This window comes from Cenococcum geophilum (genome assembly GCF_001692895.1).
Source record: "Cenococcum geophilum 1.58 unplaced genomic scaffold K441scaffold_1, whole genome shotgun sequence".
Taxonomy (NCBI): Eukaryota; Fungi; Ascomycota; class Dothideomycetes; order Gloniales; family Gloniaceae; genus Cenococcum; species Cenococcum geophilum.
Genome location: NW_027137559.1, coordinates 3,703,917 through 3,723,182, shown reverse-complemented (window position 1 = coordinate 3,723,182; position 19,266 = coordinate 3,703,917). Strand labels below are relative to the sequence as shown.

General features: G+C 51.2%; 7 protein-coding genes across 7 annotated transcripts; 4 read left to right on the top strand and 3 right to left on the bottom strand.

Annotated features, from left to right (window-relative positions):
• Window positions 1-957: 957 nt before the first annotated feature.
• On the bottom strand, window positions 958-2,296 carry K441DRAFT_672470 (uncharacterized protein; the record flags this gene model as incomplete). The annotated part of the gene is made up of 3 exons (XM_067650554.1): window positions 958-1,064; window positions 1,119-1,447; window positions 1,503-2,296. The coding sequence occupies 3 exons, from the start codon at window positions 2,294-2,296 to the stop codon at window positions 958-960; spliced, it is 1,230 nt and encodes a 409-aa protein (XP_067510363.1).
• A 1,201-nt stretch (window positions 2,297-3,497) lies between these two features.
• On the top strand, window positions 3,498-5,412 carry K441DRAFT_5633 (uncharacterized protein). Its single transcript, XM_067643601.1, has 2 exons — window positions 3,498-3,604; window positions 3,674-5,412. Exon 2 carries the CDS (start codon window positions 3,698-3,700, stop codon window positions 5,000-5,002), a length of 1,305 nt encoding a protein of 434 aa, XP_067510362.1. The 5' UTR covers window positions 3,498-3,604; window positions 3,674-3,697; the 3' UTR covers window positions 5,003-5,412.
• On the bottom strand, window positions 5,413-7,699 carry K441DRAFT_5583 (MFS general substrate transporter). The gene has a single exon (XM_067643405.1). The coding sequence runs from the start codon at window positions 7,545-7,547 to the stop codon at window positions 5,823-5,825; it is 1,725 nt and encodes a 574-aa protein (XP_067510361.1). The 5' UTR covers window positions 7,548-7,699; the 3' UTR covers window positions 5,413-5,822.
• A 710-nt stretch (window positions 7,700-8,409) lies between these two features.
• K441DRAFT_5547 (mitochondrial peroxiredoxin PRX1) lies at window positions 8,410-9,562 on the top strand. Its single transcript, XM_067643242.1, has 4 exons — window positions 8,410-8,598; window positions 8,662-9,014; window positions 9,070-9,488; window positions 9,531-9,562. Exons 2-3 carry the CDS (start codon window positions 8,668-8,670, stop codon window positions 9,410-9,412), a joined length of 690 nt encoding a protein of 229 aa, XP_067510360.1. The 5' UTR covers window positions 8,410-8,598; window positions 8,662-8,667; the 3' UTR covers window positions 9,413-9,488; window positions 9,531-9,562.
• K441DRAFT_5518 (uncharacterized protein) lies at window positions 9,294-10,574 on the bottom strand. The gene has a single exon (XM_067643117.1). The coding sequence runs from the start codon at window positions 10,421-10,423 to the stop codon at window positions 9,671-9,673; it is 753 nt and encodes a 250-aa protein (XP_067510359.1). The 5' UTR covers window positions 10,424-10,574; the 3' UTR covers window positions 9,294-9,670.
• Window positions 10,575-11,262: 688 nt separating this feature from the next.
• On the top strand, window positions 11,263-14,813 carry K441DRAFT_701973 (uncharacterized protein; the record flags this gene model as incomplete). Its single annotated transcript, XM_067653380.1, has 2 exons — window positions 11,263-13,965; window positions 14,523-14,813. The coding sequence occupies 2 exons, from the start codon at window positions 11,263-11,265 to the stop codon at window positions 14,559-14,561; spliced, it is 2,742 nt and encodes a 913-aa protein (XP_067510358.1). The 3' UTR covers window positions 14,562-14,813.
• Window positions 14,814-15,676: 863 nt separating this feature from the next.
• K441DRAFT_701972 (uncharacterized protein) lies at window positions 15,677-18,766 on the top strand. Its single transcript, XM_067653379.1, has 2 exons — window positions 15,677-16,233; window positions 16,297-18,766. Exons 1-2 carry the CDS (start codon window positions 15,940-15,942, stop codon window positions 18,490-18,492), a joined length of 2,490 nt encoding a protein of 829 aa, XP_067510357.1. The 5' UTR covers window positions 15,677-15,939; the 3' UTR covers window positions 18,493-18,766.
• The last annotated feature ends 500 nt before the right edge of the window (window positions 18,767-19,266 follow it).

Below are 19,266 nucleotides of genomic sequence, written 5' to 3'. Positions count from 1 at the left end.
ACCGACGACGGCGGCGACTTGCCAGCAACTTGCCGGGTTGTATTTGTGGTGTTGCTTTGGTATACAAGGCAGAAATAGAACGAAAGAAATGATTCTTTAGTTTTCCTAGAACGACGACATGGACGGCTGAACAAGCGCATGTGTTTATTAAAAGACATAGTAAGATACAAAACAGAGGTCTAATCGTATGTAGGTTAGCCTGGCCTAAAAGCGCCTTGGCGCGAAGTGGGAAAAAGGTTAAGCATGTATCGACTATAGACGCATCAGATGGTGAATGCTTACATGTTACATGATGCGATGCGGCATTCCTCTCCTGCCTTCTTGGCCTCTTGGTAAGGGCTTGGCTTTGAACTGCTGGGCATGCTATTTACAATGGGGGGTCAATCAACCAAACCCTACGATGTGGTGACATGACATGATGCACCCCACGTACGCGTATCGCCAGGCAACTAGCATTTTAGACAAGCTCTCGAATTATTTAAGAACTTGAATAACTTACACGAATTTTAGAATGATGACAATCTTTCGCAAAGCGTCTGAGAGATTAGAAGGCTTGAATAGGAAAGACTAATAGCGACTTTGCTATCCGCATTGCTGATGGAAATAATGAATGCATGGACCCGGCGAATTCATCGAGTCCGTTAAGTGTATTAGATCGTTCAAGATGTAACACATATCTTAAAGTTCCAAACCATACCATCATTTCCACGAGTTGCATTACAAACCAGTCTGCGAGCGACATACCCTAATGGCTTATACCGGTTTCCTCTAATTAAACTCAAGTGACGGGAGACGACTCTCCAATTATCCATAACTACGTTACGACTGAGACAGCACTGATTTTAGGCGACAGCTTCAACTGCAGTTGTACCTCCAGAGCGGTAGTGGCTTAGATGGGAGCATTCCAGTGAATTCTCCTACAAACTGGCGTTTCTTGCTGTTATATATTATTTGCAGTTATGAAAAATACCGGCAATCCTCTCGATGCATGTGGTTGCCCTGGTCGCGAATTGGTCGATAAGGCGCAAGGCAGACCCAGCAAAATTCATGCCTGCACTTAGAACCTGCATCCGTCAGTTAGCTAAGAAAAGGCAACACATCTAGCGTTTAATCCTTACATGTCATGTGATCACATCCGTAGTTTTTCTCAATATCCCATTTACACCCCGGGCACTTCTTCGTGGTTTCCAGAATGACCTTCTTTGACGCTTGTTCCTCCGCTTTCTTCTGCTTACCATCCGTACGATAATCGTACTCGGCGCAAGTCTCGCCTTCATGCCAGCGCCGGTTGTGTACAACACATTGCCGGTTGCCGCAGCTCGCACACTCAAATATCGGTGCCTCTGGTCCCGCGTTGTGAACTTGGCCGGATTTGCATCCCTTGGTAGTACACCATCGGAAGCCCGGGATAGTTTCGAAGGCGGCTTTGGTGGAGAGTCTATCGTATCTACGGACAGGTGAGTATGAACATTATCATTTTTGAGTAACTATGATGAACCTACTTGCGAAAAACTACCGAGGGGGCAAATTTGCGGATATCTTCGTACTGCATTCGTGAGCGGCATTCGGGACAGTTGATCTGATCCCACACTTTGGATTCGAATTCGGACCGGATCCATTCTCTCAAACATCCTTTGCAAACTTGCACTTCATGTGTGCATGCTGCGGTTGGGGGCCGACTAGGGAAGTGTTTGATAGGCAGAGTATTTGCGCAGACGATGCAATCTTTTTGCGGACCGTGATCTCTAGGCTGTTGGCCACTGTCCCATAACTCTTCTCTTCTTCGTGATTTTGATTCCCGACTCTTTCGCTTGGGAGTTGCACTTCTTGTGGCCTGTCCAGACCTATTCTGTTGCTTCGTGCGAGAATTGGACTTCGAGGTTCTAGGCTCTTTATCTCGACGAGTGCTGTTGGATCGTCGATTCCGATCAGGGCGTGAAACATTCAGCTCAGCATTTCTACGCCGTAGCGGTGGTCTTGCATTTTGGCTATGTTCGCTGGAATATAAGCCACCTAAGGAAGCTGGGGCGAGTCCCCGTTCTGTAGTTGCGCGGCGGCTTGAAGCTGTTCTTGTCGAAACCCGCGTCTTTGTCCCAGCTTCGACTCGGTGCCTTTTTGAATGCCCATCAGATCTTGAGTAAGATCTAGACCGTATCTCTCGGGTGGAGTGAGATGATTTTTTCTTGGATCCGAGCGGTTCATCATCACTGCTGTGATCAGACAAGTATCGTCGTGTTCTAGACGGGAAGCTGCCCTCTGAACGGTCAAATAGCAGTCTCGCTGCTGCTTGGCCCATATTATACTTTTAAAGGCTGTGTTCACTTTGAAATCTCTTTGTAAGGACGTATGTAAGATGGAAACGCTGCGAAACAGCGAATAAAGATGAACTTGGGTCTTACACTATTTTACGAGGCCCAGAAGAGTGAAAATATGCTTGTACAGGGCAAAAGCGCAGACTGCTGCTATCGCGGCTGAAAAGAAGATAACCTCGACTGAGTCAATTGAGGACCACGTGAACTGGCAGATAAACCGTAGAAGGGAGGGGGAAATGCGACCAGGTGCCTGCTGTGGTGTCTTTGCAACAGAGACGCTGGATTGGCTGGCATGGCTGCCGAGTTTTCCCCTTGTTGCTTTAAGGCCACAGTAAGGGTGGTGAAGGTGTCGTTGTCCCTTGGCCAGGGCCAATACTGCGGGGAGTAAGGCTACGCTAAGACCCGAAAAGTGGGAGTTCCGGTGAAAATTTACCTGACCAATAGGAGTGAAAGTGGGGATGAATTTTGTAGGCAATGAACTGTCAGAGTGCAAGATATATTTTCTACTAAGCCGTATCTGAATATCCTCTTAGAAATACTAATAACGACCTTTGGAGCAGTTTTAAGCATCAGCTTCTCGGTGATCACTAAGCCCAAATATGCTCAAGTGGTTCTTATCTCATAAATCAGCCCCTCCGTAGATTGTTTGTGGGCATACTGCTCCTTATCCAAACAAACGAGATCTTATGGTCCAAGCTTGGTGGGTACTTGGGCAGTCTCTTTGAGCTCGGCGACGTGCACGTGATAGATCACGTGACAGCGCGCGGGCCATCTCGCAGATATCTTCTCGGGCCATTGAGCCTCTTAGATTCTTCCTCATAGAGCATCATATGTATCATTTCCGCCAGCCTGCTCAATGGTCTGACAGTTTTTAAAATCTTGCCTCACTGCCATACCTTACGTACTTCTCTAGGCCTAATTATCTTCAAAATACTACGAGGTAAAAGCTCTTTGCCTTCTCTATCGCCTCCACGTTGTGGCGACATTGTAGCTTTATTATATAAGAGTTGGACATGGGCAGTTGGTCAGATTTTGGTCCAAAATGCCCCATGACCAAGCACGAGCTGATCTAACTGAGTTCGAAAGGTACCTTGCTGCAGGGGTAGGCAGCAATAAAAACTTTAAATAAAAACGCGTACGATATTTGAACTTGCAAAAATACGACAAGAACACCTCTTTGACGGCTTTCCAACCCATATCGAGGTTTGCATGAGCAGCCACGCCTGCTCTATACTAATACTCATTCTGCAAGGCCACTCTTTTAAGAGTTTAACCCCTTACCATTCAATCTGGTAGGTCACCAAACTTCAATGGAAGCTCCATGAGGCCTTACTGAGCTGACAGCAATGTACATGAATTAGTTGTTGTTCCTTTTGGTCTTTCAGATGTCTCGTCTCTTCCAGCTACCCGTAGAATTGGTCGAAATTATCGCTTCATTCTTACCACTCGAGGACTTATTCAACCTCCGTCTCACATGCCGTGAGCTTAGCACGAAGACGTTCCATTACTTCACGCAGGAGCATTTCACTATAAAACAATTCTTTCCATCTCTTTATGGCCTCGAGGCTTTACTCGCCATTTCAAAGTCAAGATTGAGAGAAAGCCTGAGGACTGTTGTACTTGGTCCCCACGATTCCAACACAGCAATATTTCCAGTAACAGCCAGGGATGAGGAAGATAGGAAGCAAAGTCTGCAAGATTATCTTCGCTATGTTAATGAGAACCGATATATGAAACGAACAGGTCTTGACGCAATAATCCTCCAGGAAGCCTTCGCTAATCTACCCAACTGCTCTACTCTCGAAATCCGAGACTATTCACTGCTTACGATTGAGGCTGGTGAATGGTGTGACGATATTCACCCATTGAGCAGCTATGGGCAATCTCAATCCAGCAAGGTGGCCGCCGGTTGGAAATCGCCAAAGGACACGACTGCATTTACCCAATTTACCAGAACCTTCACTCTTGCTCTACACGCTGCGGTGACAGCCAAGCTCCCATTGGAGTCAGTTATCATGGACTGTGAGATGTCTTGGGGTAAAAATGAAATCCCACTCGACTTACCGTCTCCGAGATGGTTTAATCCAAGTGACTGCTCCCTGGAGAAGTTGCTCCACCTGCAGTTGTATATCGCATGGTCTGCCAATTTGCGGAACCCAGGGTGGGTCGGTATAGTGGATAGTATTGTGCAATTCTTCATTCTGGCTCCTAATATCAACAGATTGGGGTTGAATTTGGCATACCGACGAAGCGCTAGTTCATTTCTTATCCGCCTAGCCGATACTCTGGATTTTAGAAACATAACGACATTAGACCTAATATGGATCTGTACTGACCAAGATAGCATTATTAATGCCTTTGCAAAGCTCTCCCCAAAAATCTCTTGTCTTAAACTGTGCGGTTTTAAAGTCAACGATGGGAACATAAGGGACATTTTTAAATTTATTGGGGACAAAATGCAGCTTAAGAAGATTTCTGGGCAATGGTTTTGCCAGGGTCATTCCCGAATTGCATTCAAATCTCCTGGGAGCAAGAATGGATCCGGTCTTTCAGATCGTTTTCATTATGAAGGGCCAGATATTATGAATTTTATGAACGACCTCATTTCTTCTATAGTCATGGTGGACGGTGATTGGATAGGCTGGCAGCGCCGCAAGCATTGGCCTCTTTCTCTTCAAATTTTAGTCTAGGTTTTATTTCGGATGGTATTTGAGAATAATTGTTTGGCTCTTCTTCTACTAAATCTTGCTACTAGCATCATCCTAAGCAGGGTTCTTAGTTCCAAGACGTAAAGTTTCATCGTGTCAAACTCTCCACTTGTTAATATGAGAAATTTGCCAACAGCATCCAGTAACCTATCAGTTCTTTTCGAGGGCTCCTTTCGGCTTATTTTTCCCACGACCAAAATTCCGAGAGCCGCCTTACCACTACGGCTTTTATAACTCGCCGCGGAATAAATGCTCTTGGCGCCCATAAAATGCATATCAATTGACAATCCAACTCTACTCTCCTCACCGATCTCTAAATTCCAAATCCTAGGCCGGATTGCCCGTGGACTAGAAATAACCTGACAACCCTCAATTCAACACGAAGTAAAATATCCAGTAATATAGATATCGTTGCTCTACAGCGGTGGATAGGCAAAAAAACCCATCTACCCAGCCTGCCGAGTCCCGCAAAATCGGCCGTGCATCTCATGGCATCAATGCGATCCCTAACCAGATCTTATCTCATAAATCAGACCCTTGGTGAATTGTTGGTGTGCACGGACGAACTGCTCCTTACCAACCAACGAATTCTCCACGAAGGATCCGACTTATGAGATAGACCGGATCCTCACACGCAAACATGACCAGAATCCAAGCAGCAACGACCAGGCCGCAGCCGAAACTTTCACAAACATCCAAATTGGCCTCATTAGGGTATCATCCAACCAAACACGCAGTGAGGATAAACCAGGCATGACAACGCACTCCAGCTAGCGTTCCTAAAAACAGCGGGGTACTTGCCTCACTCCATAATCTCGCTAGCAAAGCGACTCCTCGCCCTGATCCTCGGCCCGTAAAACACCAGTATCCACGGCACGAGCGTCAGCAGGGCGCCCACCCCGCCCAGCAAGCTGCTCGCGCCGCCATACGTCAACTGCTTGTACATCTGGGTTGTGACGAGGGGGAAGAGGCCGGCGAGGATGTTGCGGCAGAAGGACTGGGCGGCGAGGGCGGAGCTGGCGTAGCGGTGGTACGTGTCGGCGAGGTAGTTGAAGACGGCGAGGTAGACGGAGAAGATGCCGATGGTGGCGAGCGCGATGGCGATGGTCGGCACGATCCAATGGATTCTGGATGCGGACGTCCAGCCAAACATGAACAGGCCGATTGGCATGAGTGCGCTCTCCACGCACGAGAAGTACAGGCGGCCCTCTGGGGTCGAGGCGATTTTCCCGTGCCGCTTGGCTAGCTTTTCTTGGTAGATGGAGAGGACGGTGGCGAGGATCGAGCCGATGCACATGGAGGCGAAGACGGCGTTGGCTTGCGAGAGCGTGAAGTGGTGCTTATCGCGGAAGACGAGCGGGATGGCCGCGAGGGTGAGGTAGAGGACCGCCCAGCTGAAGGCGACCCAGAGCGAGAACCAGAAGACGACGGGCTCGGTCAGGAGGAGGTGGAAGGGGCGGTAGAGAGAGATTCCGATCATTTTGCCTATGCTGCTGCGCTCTTCGTCCGACTTGACTTTCCACCGAATGCGCTGAGACACCTTTTCCATGTCGGCGGAGTCAGAGGGCATGTCGAAGCCGTAGTAGCCAGCTGCTTCTCGAGCTTCGTACCACCGGTTGAGTGCTTTGGCTTTGCGGCTCAGGAGAACGCTCCCCCTAGTCTCTCTGAAGAAGACACAGACAAGTGCGATCATGACGCCGCATGTGATAGTCTGTAGGTAGAAGATCCAGCGCCATGTTGTATTCTGGGCCACGAAACCGCATACTAGCGGTCCCCACCCGGTCCCAAATAGCGCTGCCCCAGAGAACAATGCCATGGGGGTGTTCCGATCTTCTGTATGATATATATCGCTAACCACGCCTCCAACCATCGTTGAGAATGTTGACCCGCCCACTCCGAGGAAGAAGCGAGCTACGAGCATACCCGCATACGAGCGAGTTACGGCAGAACATAGCTGGCAGATTACGAAGAGGATGCCGGAGACCATAAAGACAGGGTATCTGCCGTTGATCTCGGAGAAAGGCGCCAAGACCATGGGAGCAACGCCGAAGCCGGTGGTAAACGCGGTGATGCCAACAAGTGCAGCGACACCGCTAACGTGCCACTCCGCTATCATTTGCTCTATTCCTGGGCTGTAAGAGCCAGCGGAGAAGGCGGTCAATGCTGTTACAGCGCAAGATAGCCATATGATGAAGCGTTTGTGGAAGTCGGACCATTCGAATGGAGAGGTATACTTCTTGAGATTCGGAGGTCCCGGTAGAGGTGACTGGGGTGACTGGGGTGACTGGAGTGACTGGAGTGACTGGTTGCTTGAGAGGTGGATGGCTGAAGGCGGGGGTAACTCGGTCTCGAAGGTAAGGTAATGGTAGACAATGGCCCCTCCGCCATCGCTCATCCCCTCGCGATCTTCAGAATCATCCTTGACGGACTCCTCCAAGTCTGCTTTTTGCGGATATAAACGATCCGTTGGAGGGGTTATTCCCGGTTTATCCCCGGAACTTAAGATTTGAGATGACGTCCTCGGCATGGCAGGGGGGCAACACTTTAATGGCTGGGAGTGTAAAGATGAAGGAGAAGAGGTCGCATTAAAAAGAAAAGCCCAGCGCAGAGGCAGGAAGAAGGATCTGAGTGAGGGGTTTCACAAAGAGGGTCAGTGAAATACAAATAGCTAGCTATGTTGAAATGTGACCCACCAAGAAAATTGGTTAGAACCGGAGCTCTGCATATCCTAACATTAAGCGTCGGATGGCGCTCAGTAGCCGCAGAAGGGTCTATTGAACGACACATGGTTGGTAGACGGCCGGGTTTCCGATTATCCAGAGCGTTCAGCTCACTGCTCAGCTGGGAACCGAAGGAATGGAGCGGCGCCATCAACAACGAGGGTGTGCAGGCCGGCTAACTGAAGATGCATAGGGAAGCGATGCTCAGGGCAGATCCCTCGGAGACGGGTGCCATATCGACAGTGGGAAAATCCAGGATCCAGAAAGACGGTCAGCCATTTCTCGGATTGGGTGATTACTATTGGGACGACTCTCACGATGTGTACTACGTGGTGTTCTAGCCTTAAAGGTTTCCCAACATGTTCTGGAGCCGAATCTTGGATTCTGCAGCCGTAAAAGTCCATTAGCAAAGAGTAAGAGAAGGAGTTCCGAAATTTGTACTGCTGATAATTTTTTGGGTAGATTCATTGTGACATAGCAGGATAGCGGCGGAGGATTGATACATAAGGAGCAATACGCGACAGCTTAGGCATGCACCGAATAAGGTCGCTTTTTACGGAGTCGGCACCGCGGAATGTCGCCTCTCCCATGTGATGCTGCTCGTATCTCGTCTTGGTAGTACATCATTGGTGTGAGGGGGTGGCGTGGGGTCGTTAAGATTGTGAGCAAGAGAGCATGTCGAGCACGCAATTGCACTAAATTAGTCGACAAACATACAAATTAAGCTCATGCCGCACTTCAGACCCTCACGCTCCTTTGTCCTCTTCTGCCTCTCTGAATTCTGAGGAAGTCTTTTCTGTCGAGACACTTGTTATTTCCCAGCTTCTCAAGAACCTCCAGTGCCTTGGCCTGTGAAACGTGAGATGCACCCCACTTGTTTGCTTGGTTTGCTTGGGTCTGACTTTTTTTCCTAAAAACCAGATCACCATGGCTGAACAGCGCGCCGAACCTCTCCGTCTTGGAAGCATTGCTCCCAACTTCGATGCCGAGACCACCAACGGACCCATCAACTTCCATGAGTTCATCGGCGAAAGCTGGGTGGTGTTGTTCTCTCACCCAGAGGACTACACACCCGTTTGCACGACCGAGCTGGGCGCCTTCGCGAAACTCGAGCCAGAATTCACCAAGCGCGGCGTGAAGCTCATTGGATTGTCGGCGAACACAATCGAGAGCCATGGAGGATGGATCAAGGATATCAACGACATCTCCGGCAGCAATCTGACGTTCCCAATCATCGGGGACAAGGAGAGGAAGGTCGCATATCTCTACGACATGTAAGCTTTTCACCCTTTCCAGGCAGGAAAACACCGTCTAAAGCCTGTCCCCTAGGCTGGACCACCAAGACACCACCAACGTCGACTCCAAGGGTATCGCGTTCACAATCCGATCGGTCTTCATCATCGACCCAAAGAAGACCATTCGTCTCATCCTCTCATACCCGGCTTCCACTGGCCGTAACACTGCTGAGGTTCTTCGTGTCATCGATTCATTGCAAACTGGCGACAAGAACAGGATCACTACTCCCATTGACTGGGTGCCTGGTGAGGACGTGATTGTTCACCCTTCGGTCAACAATGAATTGGCCAAGGAGCTGTTCCCTAACTTCAGGATCGTCAAGCCATACTTGCGATTCACTCCACTGCCAAAGGAGAAGACTAGTGCAAATGTGTAAGAATGGATAGGCATGAACAAGGGCGGGGGACCGGGTTATTGCTATGACCGGCGTTGTGCAATGAGTATTTGGAAACATAGCCTGTGTTTGGGCATCGACACAGAACACGGGAGGAAACTTCAGGAGGATCGTCAAAGCCAAATGCAAACTAGGAGTTGTGGCTGCTTTAGACTGAATCCCACAAAACTTTGTCATGCTTCCAGAACACTACGTGCTCTATATAGGGATATGCAAAACTTTTCCGTAGGGCTGAAACGGCTAGCTTGACATACCCAGGACTTGAATGCGATCAAGCTTCAAGCATTTGTCATTGAGCTGGGCCTGAAACGAGGCGCTTGTCGTGCCGAACCCGCCGACGACCCCCTTCTTGACATAGAACCACAAAGCCGGTTCACAGGGCATCCGAACGGGATGACGCCTGGAAGGGCTCCAGCTTTGAGGTCCAAGGCCAGTGCTGTCCCAGGCTGACCCAGGAACCGGGCAGGGGAGCGGAATGGAGACTGAAATATGCGGCCTTGGGCGAGCACAGGCGAGTCGAAATTTTACCTCAACGCCATCCCGAACCGCCCTCGAATCATTGTGGTTATCATCGCAACGCCATCTCCTTCCCGCCAGCTGAAAAGCGCCCTGGGCCGTCCGCAACCGCCCGCGCGCAGCTGTCACTCGCGTACTAGCCCTTTCAGCATCCAGCGCTTTGTCGATGGTCGAAATAAGTCCTTGCATTCTCCAGCCTCGCCTAACCCCCCATACGGTCTGTGGTACCGAGGCCTTCGCACTTCGTCCACCGCTGCGCTGGGTCTGCGAAACCTCTCGTCGTATACGCTGACCCCCCGACCTGCCTGCAAAACACCCTTCAACTCCTGACCACGCTGACCTGCATCCGTCCCAGAGCCAAACGGTGCATGCTAAAAGAAGAATACAGCTGACGTGAGGCTCTCTCTTTCTTTCCTTCAATGTGTCTACATCCCATACATCCCATGTCCCGCGTCTTAGACAATCTGGTGCCACCATTGCCTACCGTTGCCGTAGTACGACAGCTCTCCTCCATGTCATATAGTGCTACCGACAGCTGTCCTCGTTGATGCAAGACTGACGTTGCTGGCCGAGACCCATACTATCGTGTACCGACGCCTGCAATGATCTAACCATCCACGCAGCTGGTACCGGGGGGGCCGTTCGAGGTACTTGAAAACTGCTAGCTCGTCCTCTTCATGCCGCTCCTGGAATCTCGCCCTATTCTCTTTGGTCATTTTTCAATTCATCTAATTGCTACGCTGACAATGATTCCTCTAGGTGTCATCGCATATCCCGCTGTTGGATCATCCACCGCTCCGCTCAAGGACTCTTCATCTATCTGGAGGAGGCCAAAATCTCCAAAGACCAAAAGGGTACAGTCCACCGAGAGGAAACCATCTGAGGATTCTGCAAGCTCCCTAGCCCGCGCCTATCGCAAGGTTTACTCTCCGGCCAGGTACCCCATTTCTCTTAATCATTCACCAACGACCGGTGCCGATCATTCGCCTTCCGCTTCTAGGCCCAAGTACGTTCCCATTGTTGTTCCGCGTTATGTTCCGATAGTAGCACCCAGTAGCCCGTGCTATTCAGCTGAGTCCAGCCCATCAACATCTTCCACAAGCACATCCAGCGAGTGCTGTAGTATTTCGGACTTCCCCTTACCCGGCTGGAAGGCGTCTGAGGATTCTAGCAGTTCCAAGTCCAGGCATGTCGAAATCTTGATTCCGGATTGGGCCCAACCTGTTCAGAGATTGTCTGCATCACCTGTTAATGCACGGAGTGACGGTTCAATCATTCGAGCGCCGCTTCGTGCATCACCTATTAAACCTGCCAGTATGGCTCGTCAGACGCCAAATACGAGCAGGACGAACACCATAGATTCGCAGACCTCAGCACCATCCCCGTCACAACTTTACTCGGACCAGTTTCGAGGCGGTTCTAGCGCATACATACCGAGCTTGAACAGCAGTCAAACCAGCTTAAACCGATCGGATGGTCAGGAGCTAACCACAGAGCGAATTCCTGTGAGCGCGACGTCAAGAACACCTGGCTCCGGATTTCCTTCCGCCGGTCCTTCTCCTGCGATATTACAGACGGCAGGCCTATCTTCAACTCCATCGAATACGACATCAGGGTTATCGGGACTGGTGTGCAATGTACATCGGACAACAGGGAGGGAGCCTCATCCCTTAGTTGGGGCAACAACAACCATTCTTGGGGATAAACTCTACGTCTTTGGTGGGAGGAGGCTTTCTCGGACACGACCTCTGCTTACAGCAGATCTGTACGAGCTGGATCTTGTTAGGCGGCACTGGGCACAGTTAGAGACCATAGGCGAAATCCCACCGCCTCGATACTTTCACAGCGTCTGTGCGTTAGGAGACACAAAATTGGTCTGCTATGGAGGAATGTCTCCAGCTCCACCGCAAGCCGGCCAACCAATACCACCACAACAAGGCAGCAACTCAGATGCGCAACCTGAGGTTGTTGTTATGTCGGATATCCACATCTACGACGTTCCCACACGAACGTGGATGAACATTCCCACACCCGATTCTCCCCAAGGACGATACGCACATTGCGCGACCATATTACCTTCGTCTGCAGTATTCTCTTCCCCGAGTGCGCCACTCACAGCAATCCATCATAACCCACCTTCCGCGAATCCAAACCAAGGTTCACTTGGAGTTCAGCTAGATGGTACAGGTGGCGCCGAAATGGTAGTCGTCGGCGGTCAAGACAGCGCAAATCACTACATTGAGCAAATAAGCGTCTTCAATTTGAGGAGTCTCAAGTGGACTGCAACAAATACTCTTGGAAGGAGCTGTGGAGCCTACAGGAGTGTGGTGGCACCTTTGAACACATTAGAACCATCGAAGATTGGGACGGGAACAAGAAACAATAGCGACGCACAGACACAAGACTCTCAGAGAACGGAGAGTGAGATGGATGGCGGTTCCGCAATGCTGATATACTCGAACTACAACTTCCTTGACGTGAAGCTAGAACTTCAGGTCAGGCTTCCAGACGGCACACTCTCCGAAAAGTCCATGCACGGAAGCTTTTCACCCCCCGGCCTTCGATTTCCCAACGGCGGCGTAATAGACAACCATTTCGTCGTCAGCGGCACCTTCCTCACATCCTCGAAGCAAGAATACGCACTGTGGGCACTGGACCTCCGGACACTGACGTGGAGTAGAATAGACGCCGGCGGAAGCATATTCAGCCAGGGCAGTTGGAACAGAGGCGTGCTCTGGGACCGGCGCAACTGCTTCGTGATCCTGGGCAACCGCAAGCGCAGCCTCGTGGAAGACTATAACCACCGCCGGATCAACTTCTCCAACATCTGCGTCGTCGAGCTCGAAGCCTTCGGACTGTACGACAACCCGCGCAAATCCGCCCCAACCTCCGCCTACGCCTCCATCAGCTCCCCGCTCCAAACTGGCCGCCTGGACGCCCAAGCCGGCGGCCGGCAGCTCTCCGCCGCCGCCGCCGAGCTAGGTCAGCTCGCACTGGGCCTCCGCGAGCTCGCCGACATGGACTTCATCGCACTACGCGGCGAGCGGATCCCCGTAAACTCGCACCTGATCGCACGGCGCTGGGGACCCTACTTCAACCAACTCCTGCGCGAAGCCAGCAGCGCGCCGCTGCACGAGAGCTTCGACACGGCGACGCTGCGTCCGTCGACCATCACGCAGGCCTCGCGCAACTCCAGCATCACCATCACGCCGTCCATAAAAACGACCTTCTCCTCCGCAACCACCCTCACAAACAACACCGACCCCTCCGCCTCCGCCTCCGCCACCACCCCCAGCTCGCCCTTCGACCCCCCGGACCCCCGCGGACCCCCGCCCGCCCTCCGCCCCCGCGCCCTCTACCTCCCCCACACCCACCTCACCGTCCAGGCCCTCGTCCACTTCCTCTACACCTCCGCGCTGCCCCCGCCCGGCTCCCCGCTGTGCAGCCCGCAGATCCTGTGCTCGCTGCTGCAGATCGCGCGGCCGTACCGCGTCGACGGGCTGCTGGAGGCCGTCATCGAGCGCTTGCACGCGCTGCTGGATGGGCGGAACACGGCGGCCATTTTTAATGCGGCGGCCATGGCGGCCGGGGGCGGGAGCGGGGTCGCGTTTTTGGGCCCTGTGGCGGGGGGGTTAGGCGCGTCTGCTGCTGCTGCTGCGGCGGCGGCGGCTGGGGCTGGGGGAGGGGGCGAAGGCGTGGATGCCGGAGCTGTGGTCGTGACGAATGGGAATGGGGTAGGAGCTGGGGCGGCGTCGTTGGGGCCCGGGCTCAGGGCGTTGAGGATCGATACTGATGTTGGGGTTGTTGGGCGCGGGGCGGAGGAGGGGGACAGTGCGAATTCGGCGACGAGTGCGAGTGCGAGTGAGATTGGGAGTGCGAGTGCGAGTGGGGTTGGCGAGGAGAGGGAGGTGTGGGCGGGGGAGTTGAGCGCTGTGGTTGGGTTGCAGAAGCGCGGGTTGAGGGGCTTGATGGAGGGGCGCAGGATTAGGGAGATGGGGAGGAGTGGTGGTGGAGGGGGAGTGAGCGGCGGGGCAGGAGATGGCGAGAGGGTTGGGTTGGGGATCGCGTAGGTGGATTGATCCAGCAGCTGGGTTTGGGTTGCGGATTGCTCGGAATTGGATCTGGGTCTGGTATGGTATGGTATGGTAATAGCATTGGATTAATGAATGGACGAGTGTGGGCAGCGGGGATGTAGGCAGAAGATAAAAAATCAGCGTGTTGGATAGACTGTTGCCACGGCTTTTGTATTCACTCTTCGTTCTTATCCACCCTCCTTTTCTTCTCCCTCTCTCTCTCTCTCACCGGTTTCCCCAGGGTCTGGCTTTTCGGCTCTTGCTTTTCCTCTTTCGCTTGGATTTTTTTGTTCGAGAGGCCTCTTCTTCTCCCGTGTTCTTTTGTTAGATCTACCACGCGCGCCAGTAAGCATTTCGGGGACCGTAACCCGGGCGTTTCCTCTATTATTCTTAGAGCCCGTTTGTTTCCGCGCGCGCGAGTCGAGGCGGGGTTGGTTGCGGTGCCACGAGTGGGTTATGTACGCGACTTGTTATGGGGGAGTGGAGAAGATGGAGCTTGCGAGGTTTCTCCGGGTGAGATAATGGTTGGTGGAGTTGGGTAGGGAGATGGGCTGAGAGGGATAAAGAGGTGGGAAGTTAATTGGTTAATGGAGTGTTTTGCTACTGCTGTGTGTGAGCTATATGGTGTGAGCTATATGGTGTGAGCTTTATAGTGTGAGCTTTATAGTGTAAGCTTTTAGTGTGAGTGAGTGAGTGTGAGGTGCACATATGTATGGTTGCGGATTGATGTGAGAGATATGACGGCATTATTTATGGATTGTCACTGCCGCAATTGAACACGGGTTGCTTGAGCGCTTCCGCGATCTATAACCTTAACAACTGTGCTTACTAGTGGCTATCTATCCGGCAGCGAAAAGGTACGTAGAGGATGGATTGCAGAGTTTCTACGGGTTTCACCGGTTGCAGTGCTTAGCAGCTTGTGAAGGCTAGTCAGGGGTTGTGAAAGTAGACACTCCATCGGTTGGACTCCTTTCACAACATGTAAGGCTGCGTCGGCATAGGGTCTCAAGTAATTTTAACTTCAAACCGGTCATTCCTCTACTTAAGGAGATCGGGAGACAGGCGGACGATCATGAGATTTAGAGCGAGGTCTACGACACTATCACTAAACCCACACCCCCTCCGCGTCCTATTTCATCTATCCAACAAGCGCCATAGCTCCGCAACACGAGCAGTTTCGCGAACTCCACTGAACACCGCAAATACGTAGACGACGTGCTGAAGGAGGAGCTGGGGCCTATGTACGTCGGGGCTCATAGTTTCTTCGAAGCCTTCTTCAGGGGCTGCAGGTCTCGAGTTGGCAGCGCAGGCCGTGTTTGAAAATTGCAAAGAAGGGGATAATCCGTTCGCCTGGTTTATGGATTTCTGGATGGCAGAAGACAATTCCGGGATATCCCAAATGCCTAGTTCCTCTAATTTCTTTTCACTAAGTTCCTATCGGGATTGGCAAATGGTTGGGATTAAGTTGGGTAGTCGGCTAAGGAGTTCGAAGAGTGATCGAAACAATCCTTCTGCGGTATTTCATCGGCATCGCATATTGACGCGTTTTGGGGAGGCTTGCCAGTGAAATCACGCTAGCTGGGTAACCTGCAGCATGCTAACCCGGCAGGAGCGCCTAAAGCGCCCAATACGAAAAGTCTCTTCTGCCAGACAAAGTGTCGACCTGGATCAGGTTGTCTTGCCACCCAACTCAGTTACCACTTGAGTCAGTCAACTACTCCCTGCTTGACTCGATCACCTACCCCTAATTACGTACTCCCCCTGGTACCTGCACCTACATCATGTATATGTAGTCTTTTCTTTCATAGATCAATCAACACACGAGTTTTCCAGATCGACACAAAGGTATAACACTTGGGCGACATCCAGACTTCCAAACTTTCAAGCTCCAATCCAAAAAAGGGACCACAACGACTCGAGATGGTTCCATGCAAATTCTTCATCGTTGGAAAGTGTAAGAGAGGAGAAAGTTGTCATTACTCCCATGAGACCACGAATTCAAATGCCAACCCGCTCCAGTCGACACAGCCAGTATCGCAGAACCCACCAGCTCTCAGGACTAGAGGGTCTGATCCCGCGCATCCAACGCAAGACCCGCGGTCGCAAACTCCATGCTTCTACCATATCCAGGGCAATTGCCGGAACGGAAGTGCTTGCCCGTATTCTCACCTTGAAGGGAGCGAGCAGAAGGTGGAGGCAACTCCGGACCCGGAAGTACGTCCTTTACAGACCATCCTTTGATTTTCCTAGGTTATCCGCGGTACTAATGCACGCCAGGAGAAACAAAACTACAACAATTTCACACGAGAGTTTTGCGGCGCGTTGGCCCAATTCGAACATGGCGCTCAAGTGTCTAAAATTTCCCTTCCTACAGACTTCTCCGCCGCTCGGATAAATGGGCTACCAGTAGATAGCTCGCCGGAATCTGTTGCCACCCTTTTGTCTGGCGTAGGCATAGAACTTACGCCAGATTGCGTGCGGATACCATGGCAAAATGGCGCACCCCAGACGTCGGCGGATATCAAGGTCGAGGACCCTGCGTTTGCGACGTTATTGTGCACTAAACTTGGTGTAAAAAAAAGCACCCTGGGAGCTCAATTCTCGCAGCTGGAAGCGATAAAAACCCCTGCTGGCATTTCAGGCCCAAATGCTCGTCGAGTTGAATGTAAAAAAGTCGAGTGTTCCTGGGACAAGCCTTCTAGAACAGCATGCTTGAACTTCGGAAACGAAGATACTGCAAAAAGAGTCTTCGATAAGTTCTGTTCGGAGTCTTACAGGGTTCTTGATCAAACAGTGCACTGTAACATACCAACGAGGGACGGAGGAGGGTGGAGAAATCCGTATACTTGGACACTTACGCTTACAGACTTACCGGCCGACACCGCAGAGAAAGACATTCGTTCCGCCATACACTCACCGCACGACAGTCCTCGCAATATCGAGTTAGGAGAACCTAGTTACGACGCGGACGGTGAGCTAACCGGTGCAAGTGTGATATCTTTACTACATGGTGTTGGCCAAATCGAATGGAGCCAGCCCAACACAGAATTAGAAGGCAAAAGAGCAAAAGCCATTGCTCGATTCTACGAGGAAGCAGATGCAAGGGAAGCTGCGAGGTCGCTTCACAACATGCCTCTGCCATTTTGCGAAAACATGGAATTAACTACACATCTTGTAAGTACTGCAAAGTTCAAAGTTGCGACCACCATCTTCAGCGCCGTCAAACCTAGGATTCGTACTGCAAGCCAGACTTGGACAGAACAGCATTTGGGCTTTAAGGCTTATCCCAGCGCTGGTCCCGGAAAACAGTACAGAGTTCTCAAGATTGAAGGGCGAGTAGCCGAGGACGTTGCCGCCGCGAAGGAAACTATGGACAAGATATTGGATGGGATTACGGTGATGAGCCACGACAAACCGCTTTGGACTCCTTCCCTGAACAACAACGGAAGTGCATTTCAGAAATTAAAACAAATCCAACGACATCATGAGGTTATTATCATCCGCAACAGAAGGAAGGAAGAGCTTAAACTGTATGGCTCTCCTGAAAAGTGCCCTGGCGCGGAGTCGGCGATTGCTGACATGATCAATGCTGAATCTTCTACGGTCCATATTATCAAACTGAAGCCCGAAGACTTCCAATGGGCATGCAGTGGCGGGTTTAAGATGATTGCTACTACCCTTGGAAGGAATATTACTACTTTTGATATCGTCTCAACACCGAAGAGAATCTTGATTGGCGGATCTAAGAAAGAGTATGAGACTGCACTAAGAATTGTTAGAAAGCGGGAATTGAAATTGCAGGTTGAGACTGCCGCCGCGAAGGAGGATTGCGCTGTGTGCTTGACTGAGGCAGAAAATCCAGTTTTCACAAGGTGCAACCATGTGTATTGCATTGAGTGTTTTGAAAGCCTCTGCACTGCTGCCGGCTCGGGGGAGAAAGATTTCTCCATCAGTTGTTACGGAGACATGGGGAAATGCCAAGTAGTCTTTGGCCTTGAAGAACTACACGAAATACTCTCATCCAGGGCATTTGAAGACATCCTGGAGGCGTCCTTCGCCTCCCATATCCAACGCCATCCCCAGACATTCTGCTATTGCCCAAAGCCAGACTGCGGCATGATCTATCGCGCAACTAGCACGATGAAATTCAGCACGTGCGCGAAATGCCTCACGGTGACATGCACATCTTGCCACAATCCACACGAGGGCAAGACGTGCGCGGAGTACAAGGACGAAGCCTCGGGTGATTACGAAGCACGGGAAAAGGTGAAGAAGGAGCTTGGTATTAAGGATTGCTCTAAGTGCAAGACGCCAATAGAAAAGATTGGGGGCTGTAACCATATAATGTGCAGCGGCTGTAGAGCGCATCTTTGCTGGGTTTGCTTAAAGGCATTTTCAGAAAGTGGACCGTGCTATGACCATATGAGAGCAGAACATGGAGGAATAGGGCTGGAGCATTTGAATTACATTTGATTTGGTGTGGAGGTAAGATGCAACCAGTTAGGCTGGAAGTAAGGATATCTCCTGGAAGGAGCAGACTGGAGTTGGAGGATGCGCTTGAACAACGAAAACGTAGATGCAACTGCAACGGGGATTGATACATCTACCCATAGCTGTGTTACGATCTCCTATAGTGGTATTCGTAGGCAACCGTGCGAGCAATAGTGGACTTCCCAGTGCCAGGCCAGCTGCTTGGCCAAAAGATGAATGCCTTGCCGTTATCACCGTCAGCCCATATTTTGATCGGCTAGAGAATGTCAACTTGGGTATTGTGACCTTTACCCGAAACCACACGTGCGGTCAAGGCCATTTGTACGATCTAACCATTCGTGGATGGACGGTTTATGCAAATGAACGATCAGCCGTTCGTGTGATCAAGCCATTCGTGCGATCAAGCCACAATTACGGCTTTAAAAAATATGGTCCATTTCCGACAGCGCCTGAGAAGGATCTAGATTGCATATGCTTCCTTGCTGCCTAGGGATCCACTGGGCGCCGTTACATCTCGGGGGTTCTCTTTTATGCGGTCTACGCGGCTGAGATCATCGATTGAAGATGTTCACGATGCTTATCAGCAGCTCTTTGTTACGGACCTTATGAACGAAGTGTCACGGCTACTCAGAGCGGAACTGGAGGAGCTAGTGGAGTTGGCACGGGCCACGATAGACCTGGTGGAACCATGAGCTGCACGTGACCCTAACAGCCCCTTAGTTCCGAGTTAGTGTACAGGATATAGAATAAAAGATG

Coding starts and splice junctions, on each gene's coding strand:
- K441DRAFT_5518 (XM_067643117.1), bottom strand. CDS start 10,423: ATGGTGGCACCAGATTGTCTAAGACGCGGGACATGGGATGTATGGGAT.
- K441DRAFT_5633 (XM_067643601.1), top strand. CDS start 3,698: ATGTCTCGTCTCTTCCAGCTACCCGTAGAATTGGTCGAAATTATCGCT.
- K441DRAFT_5583 (XM_067643405.1), bottom strand. CDS start 7,547: ATGCCGAGGACGTCATCTCAAATCTTAAGTTCCGGGGATAAACCGGGA.
- K441DRAFT_5547 (XM_067643242.1), top strand. CDS start 8,668: ATGGCTGAACAGCGCGCCGAACCTCTCCGTCTTGGAAGCATTGCTCCC. Junction 9,015..9,069: donor GTCGCATATCTCTACGACAT/GTAAGCTTTTCA, acceptor CCTGTCCCCTAG/GCTGGACCACCAAGACACCA.
- K441DRAFT_701972 (XM_067653379.1), top strand. CDS start 15,940: ATGGTTCCATGCAAATTCTTCATCGTTGGAAAGTGTAAGAGAGGAGAA. Junction 16,234..16,296: donor AGGCAACTCCGGACCCGGAA/GTACGTCCTTTA, acceptor AATGCACGCCAG/GAGAAACAAAACTACAACAA.